Source organism: Vombatus ursinus, unplaced genomic scaffold (assembly GCF_900497805.2).
Source record: "Vombatus ursinus unplaced genomic scaffold, bare-nosed wombat genome assembly UNPS02014811.1, whole genome shotgun sequence".
Lineage (NCBI taxonomy): Eukaryota > Metazoa > Chordata > Mammalia > Diprotodontia > Vombatidae > Vombatus > Vombatus ursinus.
This window is the reverse complement of record NW_020954589.1, coordinates 6,258,589-6,286,074: the sequence shown is the minus strand read 5'-3', so window position 1 is coordinate 6,286,074 and position 27,486 is coordinate 6,258,589. Positions and strand designations below refer to the sequence as shown.

The 27,486-nt window shown below is 40.3% G+C and overlaps 1 protein-coding gene and 1 pseudogene across 1 annotated transcript in view; both read right to left on the bottom strand.

Annotated features, from left to right (window-relative positions):
• LOC114053560 overlaps window positions 1-13,990 on the bottom strand; it is a 35,645-nt pseudogene extending 21,655 nt beyond the window's left edge.
• Window positions 13,991-26,082: 12,092 nt separating this feature from the next.
• Window positions 26,083-27,486, bottom strand: part of MUC21 (mucin 21, cell surface associated) — a 2,872-nt gene continuing 1,468 nt past the window's right edge. Inside the window, exons 2-3 of the mRNA XM_027876666.1 lie at window positions 26,878-27,486; window positions 26,083-26,274 (exon numbers count right to left, since the gene is read on the bottom strand). The exon at window positions 26,878-27,486 is cut by the window's right edge and continues 170 nt beyond it. Of these exons, the coding sequence (XP_027732467.1) occupies window positions 26,083-26,274; window positions 26,878-27,486 (801 nt within the window). The remainder of the gene's footprint in view (window positions 26,275-26,877) is intronic.

Here is a 27,486-nt window from a genome sequence, read left to right as displayed (position 1 = left end):
TCAATTGATATCTAGTTATTAGTTGATAATCAACTAGTCAGTTCAGCTTAATTAGCTTTTAGAAAGGAGTATGTACTAAGGTTGTATGATAAGGATAGTTGGTATAAAACATTCCCCTGGACATAAAGGAGGGGAAGGAAATAATTATTTATATAGCACCCACTATGTGCCAGAGACTGTTTTAAGTGCTTTAAAGATATTATCTCATTTGACAATATTATCTCACAATAACCCTTAAATACCAGTTTCTCCCCTATCTATATCTGTGAAAGGCATCTCCTTCTCTTCCCCTCTAATTTTTTTTTAATGCCATGACCTTTTATATCTAGGTCATTATTCATTTGGAACTTCTTGTGGCATATGATGTCAGGTGTTTGTCTAAACTTAATTTCTGCCAGACTGCTTTCCAGTTTTCCCAGCAGATTCTGTTGAATAGTGAGTCTTTGCCCCAGTAATTGGAGTTACGGGGTTTATTGGACATAATGCTTCTGAATCTTGTGTTCGCAATCTGCCCCACTGATTGATTTTACAGGGCATGGTGTGAGCTAACGATCCTAGAATCCAGAAAACAAGGTCTGGACCCCTGTAGCTTCTAGCTATCAATTGTCTGAGGGTATCACTCTACCTCCAAGGGTATCACTCCTATGAGAGGATAGCCATTATCCCTAAGAGGAGAAAAATTTCATCAACTCTATAATTAAATCATAGGGACATTGTTGAACTGGGACTATTGCTTCAGTAACAACCCTGTGCTTATCTAAATATTATTTAGATCCTGTTAGAAATCATAACTAGGGAGACCCATTGGGTAAGGATTTAGGACATGCAGTAAGTCCTAAGTGCACGGAAGAGAATCCTTTGTCTGAGCTATTACATCCCAAGGCCTCAGAGATAATCAGTTTCAAGACTGAAGGCAGCCTGCAGTCCAGTCTTGAACCTAGCACAGAGAAACACTGGGACAAGTTGCAGACAGATGTTAGTCAAGTCCTGAAATAAAGCAAAGTCATGAGATGAGGGATAAAGCATCTTTAATTGAGATAACAGAGTAGAAAACCTGCCACCCTGGGGGATGTCCCACAGAGCACAATGGATTTCCCAACCCAAAGACTCATGCAAAAGTTTCTTATGCCTTTAGTAGGAGGAGAGAGGGAGGAGGTAGAATGAGATAGCAAGACTTGGTCATGAGATGCTGGCCACCCCCAGCAATCTGAGCAAGGAAAACCATTTCATTCCAGCTCGCCCTTCATGCCAAGAAGTAAGACATTCAGGGGCTGCTGCCTGGCTCAAACTGGCTCTGTTTCCAAGGAAAGATTTTCGAATAGGGACTTAAGGTGTGGCTTATCTTAACTTAATCTGCAAGGACATTACTGGAATTCTAACACTGATAATATGATTAAGGGATAGTGTCAGTTAATATTACATTTTGTATTAAGAATTTTCTGCCACACAGTATGCAAGCTTTTAGTGCTGGTAATTCCTCAAGGAATTTAAAAAAAGGGGGGGACACTAAACATGGATCTGAGCAGGAAATCCTAGTGACCAAGTCTGATATTGCCAGCCCCGAGAAGAAAAATGGAAACACTGAAGATGGGTGTGAGTAGAGCCTTGCATTAGATGGATCTGATGCCTCAGGCCCTAGAAATAGAATGGGAGAACTAAGGAAGGGTCCAATTAGTTTCCTGTGCCTGGCCTCTGGAAATAGCTAGCTTGATGTTTACCTAAATAGAAGAATCCTGGGGATAAGGAAGCCACTCCTTAAGTACATTGAGCAAAGTGTCCAACATAAAGTTAGGGAAATAAAATGTAAATTTTTAGTCACTGCTAATTGGTGTAATTTTTTTTTTTTCAAGTAAGGCAAGGGAAAAAAAATTAAGTTCCTGACTTAGTTTAGTCTGTGAGACAATTTGGTCAGGTTGGGATGACTTCAGTGAGAGGACAGGAGTCTTTGCCTCCCATTTCCTCTTGGAGAGAGAGAAAGAGAGAGAGAGAGCCCTAATAATATTGGAGTTAGTGGGGGGGAAAGGATTTTAGTGATAGACTTAGCAAAGCATTTTAATTCAGATTTTAATCAAATTTTAGTTCTGCCTCCCTCCCGCCACCTGGCCAGCTGGAAGAAAGGGGAGAAAAAGATTATTTATTATTCAAATACTTTACATTTAAGGAAAGACTATATTGATACATCAAGGTAAGGATATGCCTATACACAGGAAATCAAGAATAAAACATGATCTCTTAAAATATGCTTTTGATTTTTTGTTTTGAATTGTAATGGGAAAGGAATTGGGCATTGATAGGGTTATTTCATACACAATTCATTTTTTTTGCTAAGGTCGATTTTCTGGATGAATATATTAGACTGGGTATCAAGATATTGAATAATTCAAATACTTGAATGTGATTTGAATATTTGTCCCCTTTGCAACTTTTTTGAGAAGCCTTACTCTGTAGGCTCTGTATCTATTCCACCCCCCCCCCCCACCTTCTCCTACCAGCCAACATGGCAGCTTCTTCAAGGTGACTGTCAAGTCTCCAAAGGCACTTGACAGGGGTCCTACCCTGAGATAATAGCTACATCCAGAGTTGCTAAATGTGTGCCAAAACTAAGTAGTGCAAACAACCAATTCAGAAAGAATGTCTATAAACTCAGTCACCTGACTCTGGCCCATCAGTGCTCCTTGCCAACCCTAAACCTTCAAATCTGTATTAAAAAAATGAGACTCCATTGTTAAACTACAACAGAAACTAAGCTTTTTCTGTATGTAAGCAGGTATAATCCAGCTTCCCAAAAATTAGTCCCTTGACCCAGAGAAGTCAGGTTTATTCCTAAGGGGATTCTTACTCAGGGATGGGTTAGACTAGATGGCTTCTGAATTCTGAGATCCTGTGATTTTGTGAACTAAGTAATAAAATATTCATAGATAATATAGTTAGAGGAGACTTTTGAAATCATCTAATCGAATTTCCTTATTTTAGAGGCAGCTGGTGGCACAGTGGATAGAGTGTGGAGTCTGGATTCAGGAAGACCTGAGCTTAAATTCAGCCTTAAACACTTACTATCTATATGACCCTAGGCAAATAATTTGACCTTATTTCCTCAAATGTAAAATGGGGATAATAAGAACTCCTCCCATCATTACTGTGAAGATCAAATGAGATAATATTTGCAAAGTGCTTAGCCCAATGCTGTCACATTAATAAATGTTGTTTCTTCCCTCTCTCTACTCTGCCTGCTTCCAGGAAGAAACTTGAACAGGTGCAAATATCTGCTCTGTAGGTCTGCAGCTATGTATGACTCATGTCTGGATTGAATCCCCCCTATTGGTGGCTAAGCCAGAAGAGCTGATGGGTGTCATACCTGGTAGAAGAGGCAGCTTTTGGCTGGCAGGAGGTGGCTTTTGACACAAGTTATGATTTTTCAGTCAGAGGGTGGAGGAATATAGATCCTTCCCTATCCCCAACATAATGGCTAGGGCAGGGATATTTGGGCCCCACACCCCATGTGTAATGTGGACTCAGCTAGCCAGGTTTGTACCAGAGGGACCTACCTGTCTTGTTCTTCCTTTAGAATTTCCTTTCCTCTAACATTGACCTCATCAACTTCAAAAAGGTTTTGGAATGCCTTTGAGTGCTAGTAATAAGGCATCTCTCAGATCAGTTACAATTGTAGTAGCACTAGCTGGACTGGTCTTGGTACAAGGTATAGTGGAATTTGTAGTGGTGAGGGAGCCCAAGAAGATTGTTACTCACCAATCTGAGTTCTTGAGGTCGAGATTGGATAATAGGAGTAAAGAGTCAATTAAGAGTGAAGCAAGTAGCCATTTATTTTGACTGGCCAGGGTAGATATCAAGGTGAACAGCATCTACCCTGAGCCCGACTTGAGAGTTTTTTGGTATATAAATTTTTAAACCAGCATTCATAAGCTAAACATTATTCAAAGTAACATTGTGTGAAAAGAGAAAAGAAAAGAAAGATGGCTATTCATAGAACAGGTTGTTATGCAAAGAGAAAAATGTATACTTCTAGTTACAGGAGATAGATAAGGGAATTATCATCTGAGTAGAGCTGTTCTCACTAAATCAAAGAAATTTGCCTTTTGGGCTACACAGGAAGGAGCACTTTCCTAGGATGCTGGAATCATCTACCTTTAGCAACTAAGTCTTTTTTGTCTACAGACAAGAAGCAAAAAGAAGACACTAAAAGACACTAGCTGCTGCAGCGGGTATTCAGTTCACTAGGGGTCATTTAGAGAAAAATGGTGGATATAGAACAAGATGGAATTACTATGCCTTGAAGCAGGAAGGGGAGGGTCTATGTGTTAAACAAACATGTCAGGGAAGTTCATGGTATAATACCAGGGGGTTGTTAAGGCAAAGAGGCTCACTGGAAGCTGCTAGCCTCAGAAAACTTACTGAAGTCAGTCTCTCATGTTCATTTGGGGAGAGTAATTTTGTCCAATTCTCCAACAAAGGAAAGCCAGGATATTAGAAAGGGAGAAAGATCATGCTTGGTGTTTGCCTGGACAATGCCAGTGTAGAAGTGAGATGAGTAGCCTTACAAATACTGTGTACTGAAAAAGCCTCCCAACAGATTGTACTTAATAGAGAGAAGTTAACTAGATTTGGTTCTAATTGTCTATGTTTTTTTTTAAAGCCTTTTCTGCGTGGAAATAAACTACTTGTTCCAAATCTTACTCAAATTTGTACGTTACCCTTTTTCATTCCCAACCCCTTTCCCCTCCCCCTTCAAGGAAAATCCTAGACTTCAAAACGATAACCATTTCTATAATTAGCAAATCTATAAGTAGCTTCACCTTCCAGAGTAGCCAGGGTTAGGGTAAAGAGTCAATGAATGTGAGAATTGTGAAGCCTACTTCCCCTAGTGAGAAGTTAGGTAACCTGAGGTCAATGAATGCAAGGCAACGTGCAATGGCAGGGTTTGGTACAGGTTGCCAGCTCCTGTGGCGTCAGCTGAGTCATGCTCACTGTGCTAGAGAAATAAATATAGAATGATAGTCAACAATCAGAAATATATACAGCTTTTATTTGTTATATAAAATACTTCAAGAATCTTTGATTTAGTTGCCATCAGCATAGATTACAAGTCTTCTACTCATTCAGCAGGTGGTCACAGAGTTGCTATTGCCAAAATATTCATTACCATGGGACTACATTGGTGATGGGGCTTCTTTGAATTTAGCCAGGTTGATCTTAGGACAACAGATATTCAGTCCATCACCAGGTCTGTCCTAGAAGTCTTTCCAGCTCAGTAGAACCTATCAAATCTTTAAGGTTCTGGAGTCTTCTCCATACCATAATGAGAGACAAAAGTAGGATTTTAAGGAGGATTTGTCATATATTCCCAATGAATTTCTCTTTCTTAGCCAATCAATTTATGTGCCTATTCTTGAATTATTCTGAAAGGGGAAACCAGTTCCAGAGAGAGTTGGGAAATATTCAGGGTAGAATGGCTTCTTACTGATTCATCCCCCAAATTGGCTCCCATACTGACCTCAAGGCTCCAGGGGCTCTAGATTTGGGAAAAAGAAGAGACTGGGTATACTCAGGGTATGTCATGAGCCATGGTCAATCCTGGTGCTGATGAAATTGCTAATCTGCTGCTGAGCCAGCTGCTGTGATTCCTTTTCTGGTGGAGCCAGTAATGATGGCAGATGATGCATTCCATTACTAAAGTAATTTATCAGGGGTCAGTAGCAGTTTTCATGAAGGAGGAGGAAGCTGTTAGATTCAGAGTTCAATCTTTCTTGACCTGTCCTGGCAGATTTCTGACATATCATGATCTTTCTCTATCACCTTCCCAGAATATATACACTATAGACTTCCCCTCTCATCATCACCTTCAGTTTCTAAAAGAGAGAGAAAACATGTGGAAAACGTAAATTTCCTCTGAGGAATTTTTTTTCCTTTAAGAAAACAGGAAAATTTGGGGGGAATTGCCAAGAACAGTTAGATGCTTTAGAATAAATGTATGAGAGACTAAGATGGGTAAAATATAAACCTGTCCAAAAAACTGATTAGTGCTTCTTTGTTATTTCCAGGATCAAATCCTCTGGATTTTAAATTTATTCATAGCCTGGACCCTCCCAACTTGTCAGTCTTTTTACATCTTACTCCTCTCCACATATTCTTCCTGATAATGACACTGGTCTCCTTCTTGTTCCTTGTACTTCATCTCCCAGTTCTGAGAGGTTTCACTTTCTGTCCCCAGTGACTAGAATACTCTCCCTCCTCATCTCTGTCTCCTGGCCCCTTCAGCTTCCTTCAATATTTAGGTAAAATTCCTCCTGCTACAAGAAGCCTTTCTCAGTCTTGCTTAATCTTAGTGCCTTTCCTCTGAGACTACCCCCAATTTTTCCTGTATGTATCTCAGTTGTGCATAGCTCTTTGTACAATGTCTCCTGCATTAGACAGTGAGTGCCTTGGAAACAGGAACTGATTTTTTGCCTTTCTTTGTATCACCCAAGGAAGGTTTAGCATAGTGACTGGTGCATAACAAGAGTAGATAGCTCTGGACAGGAGGGCATATCATCAGAGGATCCTTCCTAACACAAAAGGTACAATTTGGAAGGCTCTTGTCCTTATCCAGGGGAAACCCTGGGGACTTTTTGTATGGCTTATTTTACTCCTTTAAAAGGGCCCACTATTCTCCCTAGGCAAGCAAGCTGACAACGGTATTAACCACAACAGTTTTCATCTAACATGACAAAAAATACAGAAAGGGCATATACCTAAGACCATAGATAGTCAAGAAAATTCTCCTCTCTGATCTTCTCCAGGACATATTTGGTCATTCTTAACTTATAGCACCACCAATTTTGTGTCAAACTATGAGTTTGTGCACGTGTGTGTATGTGAGTGAATGTGTGCATGCCTGCATGTGTGCTTGCATCTGTGTTCATGTTCAAATTATATAAAGTACCCCAGAGTTTCATAGAAAGGAAATGAGAAACAATATAATCTTTTCAACCAGGACTAGGAATGCTAAGGATGAACCTAGAGCTCTAGAATCATAGTAGATTCAAACTGAAAAGCACTTTAGAAACCATATAGTCTAACCCTTTAGTTTTATTTTTATATATTATTATTTATTAAAGGCAGTTTAGGTGGTGCAGTAGATAGGTCATTGGATTTGGAGTAAGCAAGATCTGAATTCAAATCCAGCTTTAGACACTAGCTGGGTGGCCCTGGGGAAGTCATTTAACTTCTATCTTCCTCAATTTTCTCAGCTGTAAAATGGGAATAATAATAACATCTACTTCCCAGAGTTGCAAGTATAAAATGAGATAGTATTTGTAAAGTGCTTAAAGCACTATATAAATGCTAGCTATTATTGTTTTAAATTTAAAATGTGTTTCATTGGTGTCTTCCGTTTTGAACATTACAGTAATCTCTGGAAACATCCCCTTCTCCCTCCAAACAGAATTCTCTCTTGTAATGAAGAAAAATAAAGTGAAAACACTTGATACATTAAGTAAATCTTGTAATGTATACATTATATATGTATACAGTGTATCCATTATTCTGCCTTCTCCGCTTTGAAGTAGGGGGAAGCTATGCTTCACCACCTGTTCCCTCAGACCATTGCTTCCAAGTCCCTCTTTTTATTTATTCATTTATTTAATTTTGGGCTAGGCTGTGGGGTTAAGTGACTTGCCCAGGGTCACACAGCTAGCAAGTGGTATGTGTCTAAGGCCGGATTTGAACTCAGGCCCTCCTGAATCCAGGGCCGGTGCTCTATCCACTGCGCCACCTAGCTGCTCCTCAAGTCCCTCTCTTTACAAAAGGAAAAAACTTGTTGTCCTTGGTTCCAGAAGGCAGAACTAGGAACAATGCGTGAACATTACAGAGAAGCAGACTGAAATTTCAATGTGAGAGAAGACTTCTTGACATGGAATGCTATCTAAAAGTGGCAAAGACTGCCTCTTCTTCCCTAGATGTCAAGAACTAAGAGGAAAGGATAAGGTCAAGCAAAGTGTTGTGAGAAATCTGAGGTGGGGACTATTTTCACCTGAAGAGAAAGGGGTAGAGTCAGGCAAGGCTTAATTGGAAATTGCTATTCATAGAGAGAGGTGCAATCACAGAGACTGGCCCCTACATATGATGAATATGTTTATTTCTTATACTGGTCACACTGACATCCTCCCAGGAAAAAAAATGGTGGTCTTTCTGAGGGGTATTCAATACCAGGCAGTACTTGGGAGAAGGATGTCCAAACTGGGATGGGGGGAGAAAGCCCCCAGTTACCAGGATTTCCCCTAGAACCAACTGACCTGCTGACCCTGGGGTCCTTAGGGCCAGGTCATGGGCTTTAACAGGCTCAGGGCATGTTGTGGCTCCCATCTATTTCCATGGCTGATGAACATGCTGCTGGTTTCTTCCAGCCCCATCTGTGATGAAGTCCACTGAGCCCATGGTTCAAGCCAAAATTGGAGCCATGAGGGTGATAAATGGCTGCAGAGAAGGGGCTTCTTAGGTGCAAGATATTCTTCTAGAACAGAATAACAGGAAAAATATTAGTGCTAAGTCCTCTCCTAATCCCTTTGCCACTCTTGACCCCACCTAGATTATGGACTAAAATCAGGGCATGTTGTATCTCCTGTTGATTTTCATGGCTAGAATCAGTGGCTGGAATAGAATCAATACAGAGTCAGATCTAGAGGGGATCATAGAGGGTGGTAACTACCTCATCATAGGGAAGAAAAACTAAGGCCAAGAAAGGGGTGGGGGGAGGGCATGACTTGCCCAGTTGTTGGACAACTGTTAGAGTCAATGGAAACCTGCTACCTCTCCTGAGAAACTGCTTTTATTAATATTGTACATAAGGCAGTAGATAGAGCACTGGACCTAGAAGCAGAAACACCTGAATTAAAATTCTACCTTAAGACACTAAACTGTGTGACCTTGGTCAAGTCACTTAACCTCTGCCTACCTCAGTCTCCTCATTGGTAAAATGGAGATAATAATAGCACCTACTTCCCACGGTTGTTGTGAGGATAAAAATGAGGTAATATTTGTAAAGCACTTTGCAAACCATACAACATTATATAAATGCTAGCTATTATTTTTATTATCCTTAGTAGAAAGGGAAGGATCACTGATCAAGACTCATACTTACTCCTTTAAGTTTATTGTTGTTTTTCAGTCATTTTGGTTATGTCCAACCCTTCATCACTCCATTTGGGATTTTGCTGGCAAAGGTACTGAAGGGGTTTGCCATTCCCTTCTCCAACTTATTTTAGAAATTAGGAAACTGAAGCAAACAGGGTTAAGTGACTTGCCCAGCCAGTAAGTTACTGAGGCCAGATTTGAACTCAGGTATTCCTGACTCCAGATTCGGTGTCCTATCCACTGCGCCAACTAGTAGCCCCTTTAAGTTTATGACATCATCCTATTCAAGCTATCATTCTGCATTGTAGTTGGAAACAAACACATGATATCCGTGATCATTTTTATTTTTAGTGTTTAATTGATCTTACACCATGGTAACCAGTCTCAGTAAAATCTACATATAGACCATTTCTCCAAAAACGTCATGTGTCAATGCTTCATTGTAGGGCAGAGGTAATTCTTAGTTCTCAAGGTTGAGACTTGGGAATGCAAGCTTTGGTAGGTCCCAATGAACTGGAAGACTGAGTGGAAACTTGGGGAAGGATGGTTTACGAACCAAAATTTGGTTCATGTTGGGTAGCCTAGTTTAGTTTGAAGAGATTTGCACCAGAAGATTGGCTACCAGGCATCAAATGCTTTTTGGTCACAGCAATTTAGTGGTAATATGATACGGTAGAAAGAGTGCTGGATTTGTAGTTGGAAGATCTAGGTTCAGGTACTAGTTCTGTTGTTTACTACCTATAAGACTAGGAAAATTAGAAGAAGCCTCTCTGAGCATGAGACTGGAGAAGATGATATCCTTAGGTCCCTTCCAGCTCTAAATTTATGATCCATCCTATCCATTTATAAATACCTTTTACTTAAGCATAGAGAGGGCAGCTAGGTGGAGCAGTGGATAAAGTGCTGGGCCTGGAGTCAGGAAAATTCCTCTTTCTGAGTTCAAATCTGGCTTCAGACACTTACTAGTGGTGTGACCCTGGGCAAGTCACTTAACCCTGTTTGCCTCAGTTTCCCCATCTGTAAAATGATCAAGAGAAGGAAATGGCAAACCACTCTAATATCTTTGCCAAGAAAACCTCAAATGGGATCACAAAGAGTCAGACATGACTGAAATGACTGAACAACAAGGCATAGAGAGAATTGTGAACAGAAGTGGTGAAAGGAATACCTTTGTGAATGAAACCAGAGATTCTTGAAGAATGATATGAATTCTGGTGACCATAATTGTTTTGCCAGCGACCAACAGAGATCATTGGACCTTTGCCCTATCTATTAATAAGTCATATGTCTTTTCTCCATTTCTTTTCTGAGGCCTGTGAAGCCTGAGACCTGATTCATCATCGTTTCTTCATTCTTTGTGAAACTTAGTTCATCTCTCTTCTTCATTATTGCTAGTTCTTTTTCTTTTCTTTTTGGCTAGGCAATGTGGTTAAGTGACTTGCCCAGGGTCACACAGCTAGTAAGTGTCAAGTGTCTGAGGCCAGATTTGAACTCAGGTCCTCCTGACTCCAGGCCCAGTGCTCTATCCACTGTGCCACCTAGCTGTCCCTATAAATAACTTTTGATAGAAATCATCCTATTATGTAGTTCGTAGAAATAATTTTGAGGAGGTAAAGGCCAAATAGAAATATATACCTTATCCTAAACAGTTCATTCACACTTCTAAATACTAAACATAATAAACTAATTTAAAAATGTATATTTAAAATACTTATAAATAATCCAAAGTTTCCATTTTTCTATGAGAAAAAAAGTTCTCTAATTCACTACCTAAACCCTTACCCCAATTTCATCTGAAATGTTTTGCCATTTTTTCCCCCTCTGGTCCTTCACAGCTCTAATTTGTGGCTATCCATATTTCATTATTTTTAGTTCTGTCTCACTGTTTCATTCACATTCTTTCTTTTCTGTTTGTGTGTTCCTTTTTTGCTATGACTCATTTTTTTACTCTGTCTATTTCTAGCTAGCTCTTTTTTTCTCTGCCCTCATCTCTCTGTTTTGGTTTCTCTATCTCTCTGTAAAAACCCATCTGTGTCAAGTTTCTTTCCTCACTAGCACCTCAAATCTTGATAATGACTCTCCACACTTACCATATCCCTTAATTTTCCCCTCATCCTTCTTTATTCCTCTCCCATCCCAGGACCCTAGGGACTCACCAGAAAAAAGCCAAGTCCAACACAGAGTCCAATCATAACAGCAGCAGCAGCTAGAGAAATGAGGATGATCGCCCAAGGCTTCAGGAGCCCAGTAGCTCCTGTGGTTGCTGGGGCCTGAGTAGTGTATCCTTCAGTGGTATATTCTTCAGTGGTATATTCTTCAGTGGTATATTCCTCAGTGATGTAATCTTCAGTGGTATATTCTTCAGTGGTATATCCTTCAGTGGTATATTCTTCAGTGACGGTATATTCTTCAGTGATGTAATCTTCAGTGGTATATTCTTCAGTGGTGTATCCTTCAGTGGTATATTCTTCAGTGGTATATTCTTCAGTGATGGTATATTCTTCAGTGATGTAATCTTCAGTGGTATATTCCTCAATGGTGTATCCTTCAGTGGTATATCCTTCAGTGGTGTATCCTTCAGTGGTATATTCTTCAGTGGTATATTCTTCAGTGATGGTATATTCTTCAGTGATGTAATCTTCAGTGGTCTCTGGGATTGCAGTACTTTGGCTAATTCCTACTTAGAAGAAATATCTTTAAATGTGTAATATTTTAATGATAATAATGTTATTTATAATTTAGTATTTACAAACTGTTCAGCACAGTACCTGGAACACCATAGGTGCTATATAAATGTTAGGTGTTTTTTTATGATGATGATGATAATGCATTCCATACTTCATGGGCTCTCACTATTTGACTAGTTTCTACTCAGAATTGTGGAGTATTTTAAAAATCCCTTTGCCTGCTCAATTTAACCCGTGTTTCTATAATCCCACCCCTTCTTAGTGATGCTTCTTGGCACAGCTTTGATTTCTTTGACATAAGAATTGTCTAGTCTTTAGGATTTACTTCAGAGAAAACTTGTCTAGAGGGAATCTTTTGACATCAAACAATGAGAGATGGAAGACTCAGGTATTCCATTCCCCCATGAAGCAGTCATAAATTGCTGGGTGACAAAATGTTGCCAGACTGTGAGTCCTCCTACATACTTCCCTTTTACCAATCCATTTTCTTGACCTCTGTGCTCCTGAGCCTTGAAATCCACACTATTTTTAAAATCAACTATTTGTATTAACCTACTGTAATCTGTTCCCTGATTATAAAGTCAAGAAATGGGAACAAGATACTTATTGGCTTCTGACTAGTTCCCTACCTTGTAATGACTGAGTCAAAGTGGGGCAGGAGGGGTAGGTGGATAGGATTGGTTTCCTATCTCAATATAAAGCCAGGACCACTGTGAAGGAATGAGCTACTCTGCTGTGGAAAAGAAAAAGGACACAAGTATCCCAAACATTAATGTATGAAATGTTGATGAGGAAGAGACATGGGAACCTCTACGGAATCCAGGTTCCAGGATGTATCCCCTCCCTCTGGGAATTAAGACCCTGTAGTACCCTTTGCCTGAAGGCCCTTTACTCTTATTGCTCTCACTCACCTTGCGCCACTGGATGGCCCTAAGTTTCCCCTTGACATTAAACATACCATAATAAATGATTTGCTTGAATAATAGTAGGTAACATTTATATATCACCATGTGCCAGGCACTGTCCTAAGCACTTTATAGATATTATCTCATTTGATCTTTACAACAACCCTGGGAGTCACATGCTATTATTCTATTACTTTATACATTTTTTTGTAGACTGGTTCCTGAGGAAACCAGGACACTCAGGACCTCATTCTATCCTTTCTAACATCTGGTCTTCTCCCATGGAAATAAAAGATCTGACTCCAAAGCCCTCCCCTCCCTAAACCCAGTTTCCCACTTGAGATTCAGTTACTCTAGCTCCTACTCCTTAGATTGGTGTTCCCTTGAGAGGGACTGGGAATGTTCCTCTCTCTTTGGTGATTGAATAGAGTGTGTCGTGGAATTCAGGTCAGGGTCTAAATTAGGGTTAATTACGAGACCTAGGGTCAAATTTAGTGAGATTAATAAGAGAGGTCTCTGATGCAGAATACAAGTAGGATCAGTATTAAGGTAGGATAAATAATTAAGCTGGTGAGTCAAGTGGTCAAGATGAAGGGAGCACTGAATTAGAAAGACTGGAGAAAGAACATTAATCAATTTACTAGGAAAGAGGAAATTGGGAACTGGGAAGGCAAAATGTCTATATTCACGGCCAACTTTGGGCAGAGGCACAGTAGGGAGCTGCCTACCCCAACTAATTGCAAGGCCACTAAAGGCCTCATTGCTCCCAGAATATGCTCCCTTATCTCCCCCCTTCTTGCCCTTCATACTGCTTACTGATTCCTCAGATTCTTCTAAGAGGATAGAAATACTTTCATTTCATAAGGAAAGATCATATTTAAAATGTACCTACCCATGGGAGTATGTACAACCACATTAAGTATAAATTACTCATATCAGATGTTTTCCTAAAAGTAGGAATTGATAGGGGAGGGGGGGAGTATATGGGAACACAGAAAACCTAGAAGGAGGGTAAGGGGCTTCATGGAGGTGAGAAAGTCATAAAATGGAAGCTACAAGTGCCTAAGACAAACCTCACCTATGAAACCTGTTTGCTAAGGGCCTACCCTGCCTGCCTATAGGGAGAGATCCCTCCATTAGGAATTCATATCTTTTTCCTAGATCATTGTCTTCTATACACTTTACTCTGAAATAAATTCACTCACCCTCTCTCAGGAAGATGAGAAAAAGCAGCAGCAGGTAGTCTGGGAGGAAGAACTTTCGTCTTCTCATCTTAATATAATCCACTGGGGCTGGGAGTCAGGAAACCCAGGTCCTGAGAGCTGATACACCCAGGCTTTTTTCTTTAGTCTACTCTTGCCTTTTACCCACAGCATTTATAGTTGTTTCTGGGCCAGGAGAGGCCAGGCTTCTTTGGTCCTTCCTTTTCTAAGGAGGGGCAGCCCCAGACCATTGCTCTTTATCAATTAAAGGCCAAAGTAGCCAAAACAAGGGGTGTAGCAGAACAGAGGAAGAAGAGGTGAGATGTAGTTGTAGTAGATGTAGTTGAGGTAGATCATAGGCTCTGGGGAGGAACAGAGTTGAGTAGTAATAGGGGGATCAAAACTGTCAAAAACCTGTTCTTGATGTAAATGACTCACTTCTAGGATGGGAGGTTCTGGATTCCTGGAGAGTTAGAAGGCCAAGGACCAGATCCCAGAAGTCAACCCAGGTCAAGAGTGTCCTGGTAAACTAACTGGCTAAAAAGTATGCATAACACATTTTTAAGTTTATTCTGCATTATTAAAATGTTAATACATTTTATCCATTGCTTTTTTGAGTCTAGACCAGGGGTAGAGAACCTGCAGCCTGGAGGCCACATGTGGTCCTCTAGGTCCTCAGGTGTGGCCCTTTGACTGAATCCAAACTGGATTCAGTCAAGTGTAGCCCTTTGACTGAATTCAGTCAAAGGTCTTGTTCTGTAAAGTTTGGATTCAGTCAGAGGGCCACATTTGAGGAACTAGAGGGCCACATGTGGCCTTAAGGCTGCAGGTTCCCCATCCCTGCTTTAGACAGTAAAAACAAAAACCAAAAAAGCAAACAAAAAAAAAAAACCCAGCAATAAATCAAGACCAAATATGAAGCCTTTGCTAGTTTTGGAGATGTAAATACTTGCACTGAAAACTTAGCGACGGACTCTCTAGAGAGCTAGCTCCAGCAAACTTCTGTGACCAGGCCAAGAACCAAGAAGTCTAGCATTTCCTTGCCTCCTTAGCCCCCAAATGTCCCTCTTCTATCCTTTCCAGTCCCTGTTCCTTTTCCATTACCCAGGTCCTGGATCTCTCTTCCCCAGTATGAAGTTCCTTGAGGAAAGAGAAAGTTTCATTCTTGTCTCTGGTTTCTCTGACACCTAGCATTGGTATGAACTGATCCAAAGTGAAGTGAGCAGCATGAGAAATACAACATAAGAACATAAATGGAAGTAACAACAAGAAAACAATTGAAACTGAATGTTATGAAATTATTATGATTAAATTTGGCCCCAAAGAAAAGATACAAGCATGCACTTCCCTTCCTTCCTTGAAGTGGAGGCTTCAGGTATGGAACACTGTAATGTCAGATTGTGGAGGTCTTGGTTAGTTTTTCTGGACTATTTTTTACTTTAAAAAAATTTTTTTTGTAATGGATGACTTTCAAGGAGAGAAGAGAGGGAATTGGGAATGTAGTGGGAGAAATACTGGGAAATGTAGCCAATATAAAAACAAAATGTGATTAAAAGAAAATAGATGTTTATTGAGTAGGATCGAATCAAATCAGCCTATCCCTCAAGATCCTACATCCTTTAGCCTTGCTCCTATCCCAAAGGATAGAGAAAAGAAAGTTTATTGTTGAAAGGAAGAGAACTCTGGTCCCAAAAGGATGGAGGCGTGTTTTTTGCATAGGGGACAGCCTCTCAGTGCCTTTTAAAACTACCTCCATCCCTATTTCTCTCAGAAATACTCTTTCAAATCTTTTTACCTGTTGCTCCCCACACCATCTCATGTGGTTGGAATAGCACAGCCACACACACACACACACACACACACACAAATTCCCATAGCCAAACCTTTAAACTGCCTCCATTCCATCCTATTAATAGCTCAAAATGCCACATCTTACAGGAAGTCTTCCTGAATTTGTCAGGTAAGATTGAGTAGTTTTAAACATCAGGATTGTTTGACCTAGAATGAGAACCACTCCCATTTCCAGCCCCCAAAATGTCCTCACCCATGTCCTGTGAATGGTCTAACAACCAAACCTTACTATCCATTCTTGTCTTTGTAAAATAGTTTTTATTTAGCTCCTTGTGTGTTCCCTAGAACTACATAGTGCTTCTTGGTCAGGTAGTCTTCTGAGAGCAGAGGCTGTGTCTTCTTATTGGATCAGGAATTCCCTGAAGTCAGGACCATGCACACCACCTACCACATAGATGAGGCAAATGAAAGCTCTCTGATTACTATATTATTATGATGGAGGTAATTAAAGGAAATGGAAAAGGAAGCAAAACTGTTTAGCATATAAAAGAGAATGCTGAGTATTAGGGTGGCTACTGCCTTCCGGGACACTATGCAGAAAGTACCATGTAATTCAACTCAACAAACATATACACAAGGCATCATAGATATGATGGGGTGCTTGGGTGCTTGTGTTTGTACTTGGACCCCAGTTTCTCCTTAGTCTCAGAAACACTGTCTCTGACAATCACTCCCCAGCCCAAGGACACTGCACCTAGCAATTACTCATGCGTGGGCCCCAGCAAGACACTTATCTCTCTCCCTGGTGCAGCTACACAAAGCTGGGTGAGAGAGTGTTGGGCTGCTCAGGCCCCAGCCCTCAGATCATGTCTCTCAAGCCTTCCAATTCCTTAGTAAGTTCCTGTCTTGTGAGAAAGCTTTCCCTTGTTGCAGAGCATTCTCTAATCAGGACAGAGAGAGAGGGGTGCCTTGCTCAGCCCAAGGAGTTTTTTCCTTGGCTGGCCCAAGGACTCTTCCTCTCGCCAGACTCCCAAGATCCATGCCTCTGTCATCTCCCTCCCTGTCTGGTGTACTCCCTGTACTTTCCCATCCATAGCTCCCAAAGACACCTGGACCTTTAGATTACTTAACTGGTATTCCTGGCATTTCTTTGCCATGCCCTTTTCCATATAAACCCTAACTCCATCCTCAGTCTTTTGCAGGTTCCTTAAGAATCCTTGCCCGCTGAAAAGTATAACAATAAATCTTTGCCACCTTGACTTGAAGAATACTTGAGTCTATGAATTCATTCCAGATCACCCGTCATGTACTCCAGTCTTTGAGGGGTCTCAACCTCTCAGATTGCAACAGATACACAGCCAGCTGGCCCTTTAAGATTCCATGGAGAGTAGAAGGTATTTGGGGGCAGGGTCCTTCAGGCCAGTGAACAAAGCAATGTCCATTTCTCTTCACTAACTTTGTTCCATTGACTCCTAGAAAGGGGCTCTCCCGTTTATTCCAGATCCCAATCAGCAGCTTCCTTGAAACAATCCCTGAACCAGCTTGCCAGCCTATCAGTATTTTATTTTGGAATTTATAAAATCTCAGAGTAGGCAAAGAACTCAAAAGTCAATTAAGTCACATTCCAGTTCAGGCACATGTTCTCTCTCTCTCTCTCTCTCTTTCTCTCTTTTTCTCCATAGACACACACACATACACGTGTACGCATGCATGCACACACACAAACCTCTGTTCATCATTAATACACACACATATATACACTTCATCTTATATATGTGTGAGTGTGTGCAAGCTGGCATCTCCAATGGATTACTGAATATAATTACCTACTAATTGGCCTTCTGCTTCCAGTCGTCTGCCCAGCTGCCAAAGCAAAATTCCTAAAACATAGCTCTGACCATGTCACTCTTCTGCTAAAGAAGTTTCAGCAGTTCCTTATTGCCTCTGGATTAAAATGCAAATGTCTGTGTTTGAAATTTAATACTCTTTGCAATCTGACTCCAATCTATTATTCCTGACTGATTTCACATTTCTCTCTCCCTTATGCCCTTTGTATTCCGGACAAATAGGCCTATATGCTAGCCCTATGCATGACATCCCATCTCCTGCCTTTGTGCCTTGGTGTGGATTTGCATACTTGGAATGTATTCCTTTCTTCTTTCCAGAATCCCTAACTCCCTTTAAGGGTCAGCTTATCTGTCATATCCAACATGATTGTTTTGAGTGCATCCTCCTCCTCAAAATTACCTTGTATTTACCTATTTATGTGTGTACATGTTATTTCTTTCTATTAGAATATTAATTCCTTGAAGGGAGGGACTGTGTTTCAGCCTGCTCCTGCTGCTTATTTGCAGTTTAATCCCTAAGGAGGAATGAGGTTTTCCCCATACCCTCCTAGGTCTGCAGGTGGTGCCTTTGGTGGGCCTTTGACCAAAAGGATGGGAATGTGAGACGCACTGAAGCCCCTCGTCACCCAAAGAAGGCCAAAAACCTGGGCTGGCCAATCAAAAAAGGACATTTTGGCTCACTCTGAGTTAACATACCCATAAATCTTTGTGACACCAAAATTCTCCTGCTATGTCAGCAGTCACAAGACTGGATGAAGCTGATTGGAAGCATTCTTCTGTTTATGACAGATAAAGACCAGGTGTCTCGAACTGGATACTATCTAGATCAATGGCATTTCTCTTATCTTGTTGTTTAATGATTCTCTCTTGTTATGACACTCTCATATCTTATGACATTCCCTTGTTTATGGCTGACAGAAACCAGACATCCTGGGGTCACTTTAATGTTCTATGGAAACTATAATTTTGGCTGACAAAAGACATAGGCATCCTGAGTCAAGGGAAAGGGAGGAAGGAATACCTCCTTACTCTATAGGTGTATAATTTCTTTCAACTAACTTTTCTTTGAGCTCAGTTTCACTAAGACTCCCATACATGTATGATTCTGCTAGCTTAGAGAGAAAATAAACACCACAAATGTGACCTAAGACTGTCTCTTTTTAGACCAAACACGGAAGGTTGACACATTGTACCTGGAATATAATAGGTGATTAATAAATATTTGTTGAATTGAATTGAGTGTGGACCCCTTCTAAAAAGCCATAAAAAGTAGTAATCTAGTCTCTACTTGAGGACCCTAGTGCTGGATACCTCCTAAGACAACCCATCTGACTTTTGGATTGCTCTAATTGTTCCATCGTCTTGTCTTATTTTGTCTTGTCCTGACCTTTCTTTCTTTTTCTTCCTGCTGTGAGAGATGATCTCTGAGAATCTCTCAGGAATGAAGCCTCCTCAGGGAGTTAATAGCTTCTTGTTCTGTTGAAACACTTGCAGCTGGTTGACCTTGTACAGAAACATGCTTTTCAACACATCTTGTACTTTATCAGACCTCCTCCTTCCTTTCTTAAACTATTTACTCTAAAAAGAAAAAGAAAAAGAAAAAGAAAACTCCTGCTTTTCCCTATCTCCAGGCAAGTGGTAAAAGTGTCTTTATTCTTTGTTGCTGGGGTAGATTGCCTTGAATAGATTGTACCATCAGAGCTTGCATTAATGAGCCCTGAGGAGGGGGCTGGGAAAGGGGATTGTGCTAGGACCTATATAACCTGTTGATCTGAACACACCTCTGCTCTCTTCAGTCAGCGCCAATTTTTTGGTGTTCTGAGGGAGCCCTTTCTTGAGAAAGCTAATAAATGAATTTTTCTTTTTGCTAGTATCTCTGAGTCTCCGATTCATTGATAAGGGTCTCTGAACCCCACACACTTCCTTCTCTCCTTTCTTCCTCTCTTTCTTTCCTTTCTCTCCTTTTTTTTTGGTCAAGAACTGGGATTTCATTGTGTAAGAAATTTCAGTTGAAGAAATTCCCTTACCAGTGCGGATCAGCAACTGTTTTGCAAGTTAAAGTGTTAGAGAGTTTCCTGGGCACTGAGATGTTAGGTAAATTGTCTAGGGTTGAGGAGTCAGTATGCCTCAGAAGTGGAATTTGAACCCAGGTCTTCCAGACTCTGAGGCCAGTTATTCTACTAGCCCAAGACACCATGCTGCCTTTCTTTTTTCTTCACACAGAACCAAAATCTTTCCCTCTGTAACTTTCATTCAGTTTCTACTTCTATTCTCTTGGACTTAGCAAACCTGCTGCTTAGGTTGAATAATAGATAAAAGCAAGAAGGCAAAACTACCAGTAAGACCCGAATCAGTGACTTTTTGAAGGGAAGCACCCCAGTGATCTGACCGGAGACTTGGACTATCAAACATTTTTATTTGATTAAGTACTTGAAGTCCTTGGAGACAACTATCATCCCTGTCCTTCGCTCCCTTATATATGCACTTAGTTTTCTCATCTCTAGATTAAACTTTCAATTCAATTCACATCAATGAACATTTACTAATTGTCTGTTAGGTGATAGGCACTGTTCTAGGCAAGAGATATAAAGATTAAAAAAAGAAATATTCCCTGCCCTGAAGCCCAGGAAGATACAGTCTGTATATAAACAAGTACAAATTATATACAAAATAATACAGAGTGATTTCAAGAGGAATGGAGTATTAGTAATGGAGAATCAGGAAAAGCTTCATATAGGAGGTAGTACCTAAACTATATTCTGAAAGAAACTAGGAATTCCAAGAGGTGGTAGTGAGGAGGGAGGGAGAGCATTCCAGGCATGGGGGACCGGGTGTGAAAAAGAGTACCTTGTATGGGGAACAGTTATCAGGCAGACTGGAAAGGAAGGGTATGCCCAATTATGGAGGTCTTCAAATATTAGGCTAAGGATATTGTATTTTATCCTAGAAGCAATAGGGAGCCACCGAAGATTTTTTTTTTTTTTGCCATAGGCAGGGTTACATATCAGATCTTTGTTTCAGGAATATCAATTTGGCAGCTTACAGAGGATTAAATTGGAGAAGAGAGAGACTGGAAGCAAGAATTTTCCCAATTCCTTCAACCAATTATTCTATTTTTTATGGGAAGACACAGTTCCTGCTCTCAGAAAGTTTCCTAACCATGAAATATTGTATAGATCCAGGAGGAACATACACCTATACCCCCAAATTATAAAGGATTGCTAAAATGCTGGATTATAGAATCAGAATCCCCAAAGATACAAGTAGTGTAGAACACTGTGCCTAAATAAATCAGATGAAGCTGAGTACAGATAAATGTAAATATGATAAAGATGTAGCCTAAGTGTGATGGTATGTACCTTATCTGACACCTGGGCAATATACTTGTGTAAGCAGCCCGCATAAACTCCTGTACTGCCTTCCTTAAGCTTACTATAAGAAGGTAGACTGTCACTGGAAAGGGAGTGAAATATCTAGCTGTCCAACAAGTGGCACTAAACTCGGGCCAGCTGTCAAGTGGTCCCATCAGAGTTGCCATGGTGCTAGAGTGGAATGGTCTTTCTGAAAAGCTGTAGCATCCACACTGGCACACTACATGGCATTCAACCTCCAAAAACTCAGCTTGCTCCCCCTCCAATGACTATTGAACTGAATGATTTCCCAAAGCAGCCTTGTCTGGATTCTGAATTTAGATTAGAGAATGATAAAAAATTGCTTGAAAACTCTGCAAATAGAAAAACCCATAGCTTTAGCTCTCTACCCATCCTCGGATCCCACTCATGGGATCTCATTCAGTTGTTTAATAGTTGTAGTAAAAATGCAAAGAAAATTGTTATACAATGCCTATGTTGGAAGCCTCTACTTAACCATCTCCCCTCAACTCATCCTAACTAACCTCTTTTCTTTCTGATGCCTGGAGAAAATCCCCAAACACTCATGCCCTTAATTCATAGAGAATGAAATAGAGGAGAGTGGTTCATGTGTCCAGAGTGTCTGCTTTGGACGTTGGAGATTTAACAGTAAGACAACGGCAGCCTAGATGGCCAAACTTCTGCTGTTGGCTCACCACTTCTGAGGTTTGGTGATGAATGACAGGTTCTGAACCTTTGAACCAATGTTCAATCTGCTTTTCTACTGCTTCTCCTCCCCAAAGTCTGGCCTCAGCTTTCCTGCCCTCCCAAATTCAGTCACAACAGGTGTACACGTGGGTGGCAGCTACAGAAAGTACAGGGGATCCATCCCCCAAAGTTTGCTGTCATTTGCCTCTGTGCACAAGGAGCTTCAATTTTGCTTCAGTGGCTCTCAGCTGTCCAGTGCACTCATTGGCTGACAAGAAGTTTCTCTCAAGGACAAAGGAAAGAGATAGAGATCTTTCCATACTCACAGGTCCTGCCATTTCCCAGAGTTTCATCAATCTGTTCTGTTTCTCTTTCAAGATTTCTGAGGTCTATAATGTAGAAATATTTTAACATGATTGTATATGTATAACCTATATCAGATTGCTTGCTGTCTTGGGAAGGGAGGAGGAGAAGGGAGAGGGGAGGGAGGAAGGGAGGGAGAAAAATTCAGAACTCACAACTTTACAAAAATGAATGTTGAAAACTATCTTTACATGTAATTGGAAAAAAAATAAAGTACTATTAAGAAAAAAATTTCCGGGGTCTAAAATTTCACAGAACTGAAGCAATGCTTTAGAAACATATGCTAAATAACACTACATTTGGGTTTTAAAAATCAGTTTCATAAGCACAAGATGAAGAAGTAGGGTTAGAAAATAATTCATGTGGAAAAGACTTAGAGGTCTTAATAGATGGCATAAAGTTCATTTGAATTTAGGTTGCATTAGGAGAGTCATCACATCCAGAATGAGAGAACTAATACTCCTGTCATTTAAGACCATATCTGGAGGCACCACATTTTCTAAGGGTATTGACAATCTGAAGTGTATCCAGAGGAAGGCAAACAGGTTGGTGAGAGGACTAGATGCCATTCCATCCCAGCATAAGTTGAAGAAATTGGGACTGTTCAGCCTAGAGAAGACTAACAGGGGAAAGGGATGGGATCTGATAGTTGATTTAAAGCATTTAAATAGATTTCATTGAGAAAGGGGGTTAGACTTGTTTTGCTGGCCATAGAGAGGAGAACTAGGAACAGTGGTTGGAAGTTGTAGAGAGACAGATTTCTGCTGGATGTAAGGAAAAGTTTCCTTACCTTTACAGTTACCCAAAAGTTCAATGGGCTGCCTCAGAGAGGTTTTCTTTTCTTTAGGTCTTAAAATAAATATGTACTATGCAGTAGGTAGTTTTTATAAGGCAGAAAAGCTGGGCTGCTGAAGAAGGAGAGGATAAGAATCTCACGCTTTCTCCTCTTGCCCCCATCTTTGGGATGTGAGGGACATCAGTCTATTCTAGTCATTCCCCTTTCCCTTCCATCATCTGTATCAGTTACCTCAAAGGGAAAAGCTCAGTAACAACCAGACATGTTTCACTTTAGCCTCACACTGTTCCATCAGGCTGCTGTGGATGAAAGCAGTAGCAATGGTGAAACCTTAGTCACTACTCAACTACAAGCCACACTAGCCATTATGAATCTACCATAGGTTCCCAAAGTGGGTGATACCGCCCCCTGGAGGGCGCTAGAATAATCCAGGGTGACGGTAGAAGCCTCAGGTGCAATTGGGGGGTGCTGAATAAAAATAACGGGGTGGTGGAAGCATGAGAAGAGAAGAGAAGAAAATTTTGAAAAACTGTTCATACATGTTTCATCTGTTGTGTAACAGAGTAAAAGTCATAGTGATTACATTATTTTCCAAATAAACACACAAAATGCAAGTTATAACTGAACAGTGATCAAGTCCATTGACAGGTATTTACAAGCACGTGTTGGCCGGTTAGCATTTCATGCATTGTTGAGAAATCCAGTATGCATCAACAGGAATATATGTGTGTAATGACTTGTTTACAACACACTACTATGTGATTACATGACTCAATATTGCATCATCAAAATTTCAATGCAGGAAAAACCCACAAATATACAATAAATTATTAAATTTAAAATGTGTCATTTAAAAACATTTTACTTTTTTTTGGAAATGATGCAAATTTCAAAAAACTGTCAAGTGGTTGAAGAAAGTAGATTTCTGGGGGGGGTGCTTAGTAATTTTTTTTAAAAGGGGGCAATAGGCCAAATAAGTTTGGGAACCTCTGGTCTAGACCAATATACTTACTTTGGCTTGGTAATGATGTCATTGAAACAATGATGGTCTCTCATGGACAAAGGAATGTTTCTAGATCATCCCTCAGAACAGTTGGGAGCTGGTGAGCTATCTCTTATGGATTGCTCTTTGGGCATATCCTATGTCACTCATGCAGTGAGAACACATCTGTCCTCTTGTTGACTTTGTGCCTCAACAATTTCTTCTATTATTCTTATACTGGGAAGTTCCTAAATTCAAATTTTTTTATATCCTTATAGCCTAACAGAACCTTCCTAAGGAAGAGTAGAAACTAAGTTAGGGAGCAGCCCTTTCACAAATGAAAGAGGATTTCCTTGAAATGGAAAGGAAGATCAAGAGTGTGAACAACTTATAAAAGTAGTTGAATTTAGTGGTAAGGGTGTCAAATGTGTACTTAGATGTTTCTATTTCTTTCAATCAAGTAGCTTATGTACTACAGTATATAAACCAATCAGTATATAATAATCATATTAGCTAATACTTATATAGGACTTTAAGGTTTGCAAAAATGCTTTACATGTATTATCTCATTAGATTCTCACAACAACCCTGTGGTACAGGTACTCCATTTTACAGATGAGGAAATTGAGGCTGAGACAGGTTAAGTGACTTGCTCAAGGTCACACAGCTAGTAAGCATATGAGACAGGAATTGAACTATCTATTGTGCCTCCTAACTGTCTATAAAAGCAGGCAGGCGGCCCAGTGGCAGGGGTGTACTGGAGCCAGTTTGAACAGAGCCAATTGTAATTTCCAGTGAGAGATTTACACTTTGGAAACCAAATGTTACAAACCAGGGCTTAACTTATTGTTTTCTCGATTGTCTAGACTTAATAATTAATTAATAATGTTAATAGTGTTAATAATTAATAGTGTTAATAATTCAGATAAGACTTTAAAGTGTGTCCTGAGAACATTTTTTTCTGTGTTTATTTTTTAGAGAGATTTTACCAACACACTCCTGCACGATGGCAGAGCACAGGACTTGGGTATCAAGAAGAACTGAACTCCAATTCTATCTCAGACCCTTACTACCTGTGTGATCCTGAACAAATCATTTAACCTCTGCCATTCTCAGTTTCCTCATCTAGAAATGGAGATAATAATAGCATCTATTTCCCAGTATTGTTGTGAGGATACAGTGAGATAATATTTGTAAAGACTGTTGCAAATCTTAAAGCACTATTTTTTCTGTCTTTTTTTTTTTCCTTTTTGATGAGGCAATTGGGGTTAAGTGACTTGCCCAGGGTCACACAGCTAGTAAATGTCAAGTGTCTGAGGTCAAATTTGAACTCAGGTCCTCCTGACTCCAGGGCACGTGCTCTATCCACTGTGCCACCTAGCTGCCCTAAAGCACTATTTTTATATGCTATTATTTATTATTTTATTGTTTATTAATAACATATATCTATAGATAGCATTTTATGCTAGGTATTACATGAACTAAAATAGTTCATATAATAGCTTCTTTATGTAAGGACATCATTGCATGAAGTGAACAGAACAAAGAGAGCCATTTCTATAATGGCAATAATATGTAAAGACAAGCTTTGAAAGACTTGGGAACTCTGATCAACACAGCGTCCAACCAGGATTCCAGAAGGCTCATGATGAAGCATGCTGCCTATCTCCTGAGAAAGAAATGATGGACATAGGGAGTCAAAGGAGCCATTTATTCTTTTGGACATAGTCAATATGGGAGCACCCTTGATTTAGCATGCTTTGGATTTTGTTTTTCTTTATTTTTCAGTAGTGGTCAAGAAAGTGGTAAGGAGAGAAGGTAGATTTTTGTTCATTGAAAAAATTAAATTAAAAATTTTTAAATCCTTGGCTTCCTTTGAGGTTCATTTGAAATGCTTCCTACATATACTGATTACTGTAATTGCTAGTGCTCCCCTAAAAATTGTTTTGTATTTACTTTGGTTATATGTTAGCTCTTTGAAGCTAGGTATTTTTTATTTTTTTGGTCTTTGTACTCTCAGTATTTGACATATAACAAGTGTTTAATTGGTTAATAGGTTGATTAAATTAATGGACAGATTAGATATAGACACTAAAAATGTCCAACTTCCACATATGATAAAGATATTTATTTTTAGATTGGATATTCTCACAGAGAGAGTTTAAACATAGTCTTCTGGGGTAGCTGCCATATAAGGCTCAGGAGTGCTGGGAAGAAGGACCCACAAGCTGGAGTTGGGGAAAAGGAAGCTCTCTTGTTTTAAATTTCCACGTTTCCTTTGGGAGCTAGCTGACCTGCCATCCAGGGCCATAGACGTCCTGAGGATCAAGGCCCATTGTGTCTCTCACTCATCATCACAGCTGATGTGGCTGCTGGTCTCCTCCAGAACCAATTATGGCCCCATCTAGGTCGAAGTCCATGGCTCCATCCATTTACCCCATGGCCCAGGCCAAAGGTGGGGCCATGAGGATGATAAACGGCTATGGGGACAGGATTTCTCAGGTGCAGAATATTTCTCTAAAACAGAAGAAAGTAATTGGTTTCAGAGCTGAATCCTCCTATAATCCTCTCCAACCTCTCCCCCTAACTCCTAAACCTCATTTCCTCCCTCCCCAGCCCTAGAATATAGACTAGAATCACAAACTCAGAAATTAGAGCTGGAAGGGACCATATATAGTTAGTTATATAGTCCAACCCCCTCATGAAATGAATAAGGAAACTAAAGACAAGAGAAGGGAAATGACTTGTATAAGGTCACAGTCAACAAATAGCAGAGCCAGAATTAGAATACAGGTCTGAACTCTCAAACTGCTTATGCCCTTCTATATCATTGCTTTCAGAATCTTCTCTGGAAGGAATCAGGTGCTTTTCTTTGTCTCTCTGGCTGTCTAGGTATTCCTTTTCTAATTGTTATTAGTATTGCAATGGCATGATAGTAACAAAGATAAACTCATTTTCATATTGCAGTTTTTCAGGTCTTCTGTGTACATTATCACATTTCACTGTCTTTCTAAAGTTTTCTCCATCTCTCATTTTCACTCACTATTCCCTATACCCTCTTTATTTTCCCACAGCCACAAAAATCCTCCTACCCCTGTTCCCCAGGACTTGAACACTTACAAAGCAATAGAAGAATCCAACGCCAGCACCCACAACCCCAACAATTGTGGCAAGAGAGATGACAGCAATAGCCCAGGGCTTCAGAGTTCGAGCAGGTCTCGCTGGTGGGCCACTGCTGCTTGTACTCAGAACTCTCCCAGTAGTTGGAGAGCCTGTTCTAGATGGAGAGTCGTTGGTAGAGACCATGGAGCCTGTTGCAGTGGTTGTAGAGTCAGGAGTAGAGTTGGTGGAGTAGGAGACAGATGTTACAGAAACTGTAGAAGGGGTTGTGTGCCCAGTAGTAAAGACTGTGGAGCCAATAGTAGAGGATGGGGAACCGGAAATAGTTGTAGAGCTCACAGGAGAAGTTAGGGAGCGTGAAATAGTTGTGGAGCCTGTACTAGAGGCTGGGGAGCTGGAAATAGATGTGGAGCTTGTAGTAGATGCTGTAAAGCCAGAAATAGTTGTAGAATCCATAGTAGAGGTTGGGGAGCCAGAAATAGTTGTGGAACCTGTAGTAGAGGTTGGGGAGCCAGAAATAGTAGTGAAGCTCATAGTATAGGCTGTGGAGTCCCTAGTAGAGGTTGGGGAGCCAGAAATAGTTGTGGAGCTCATAGTAGAGACTGTGGA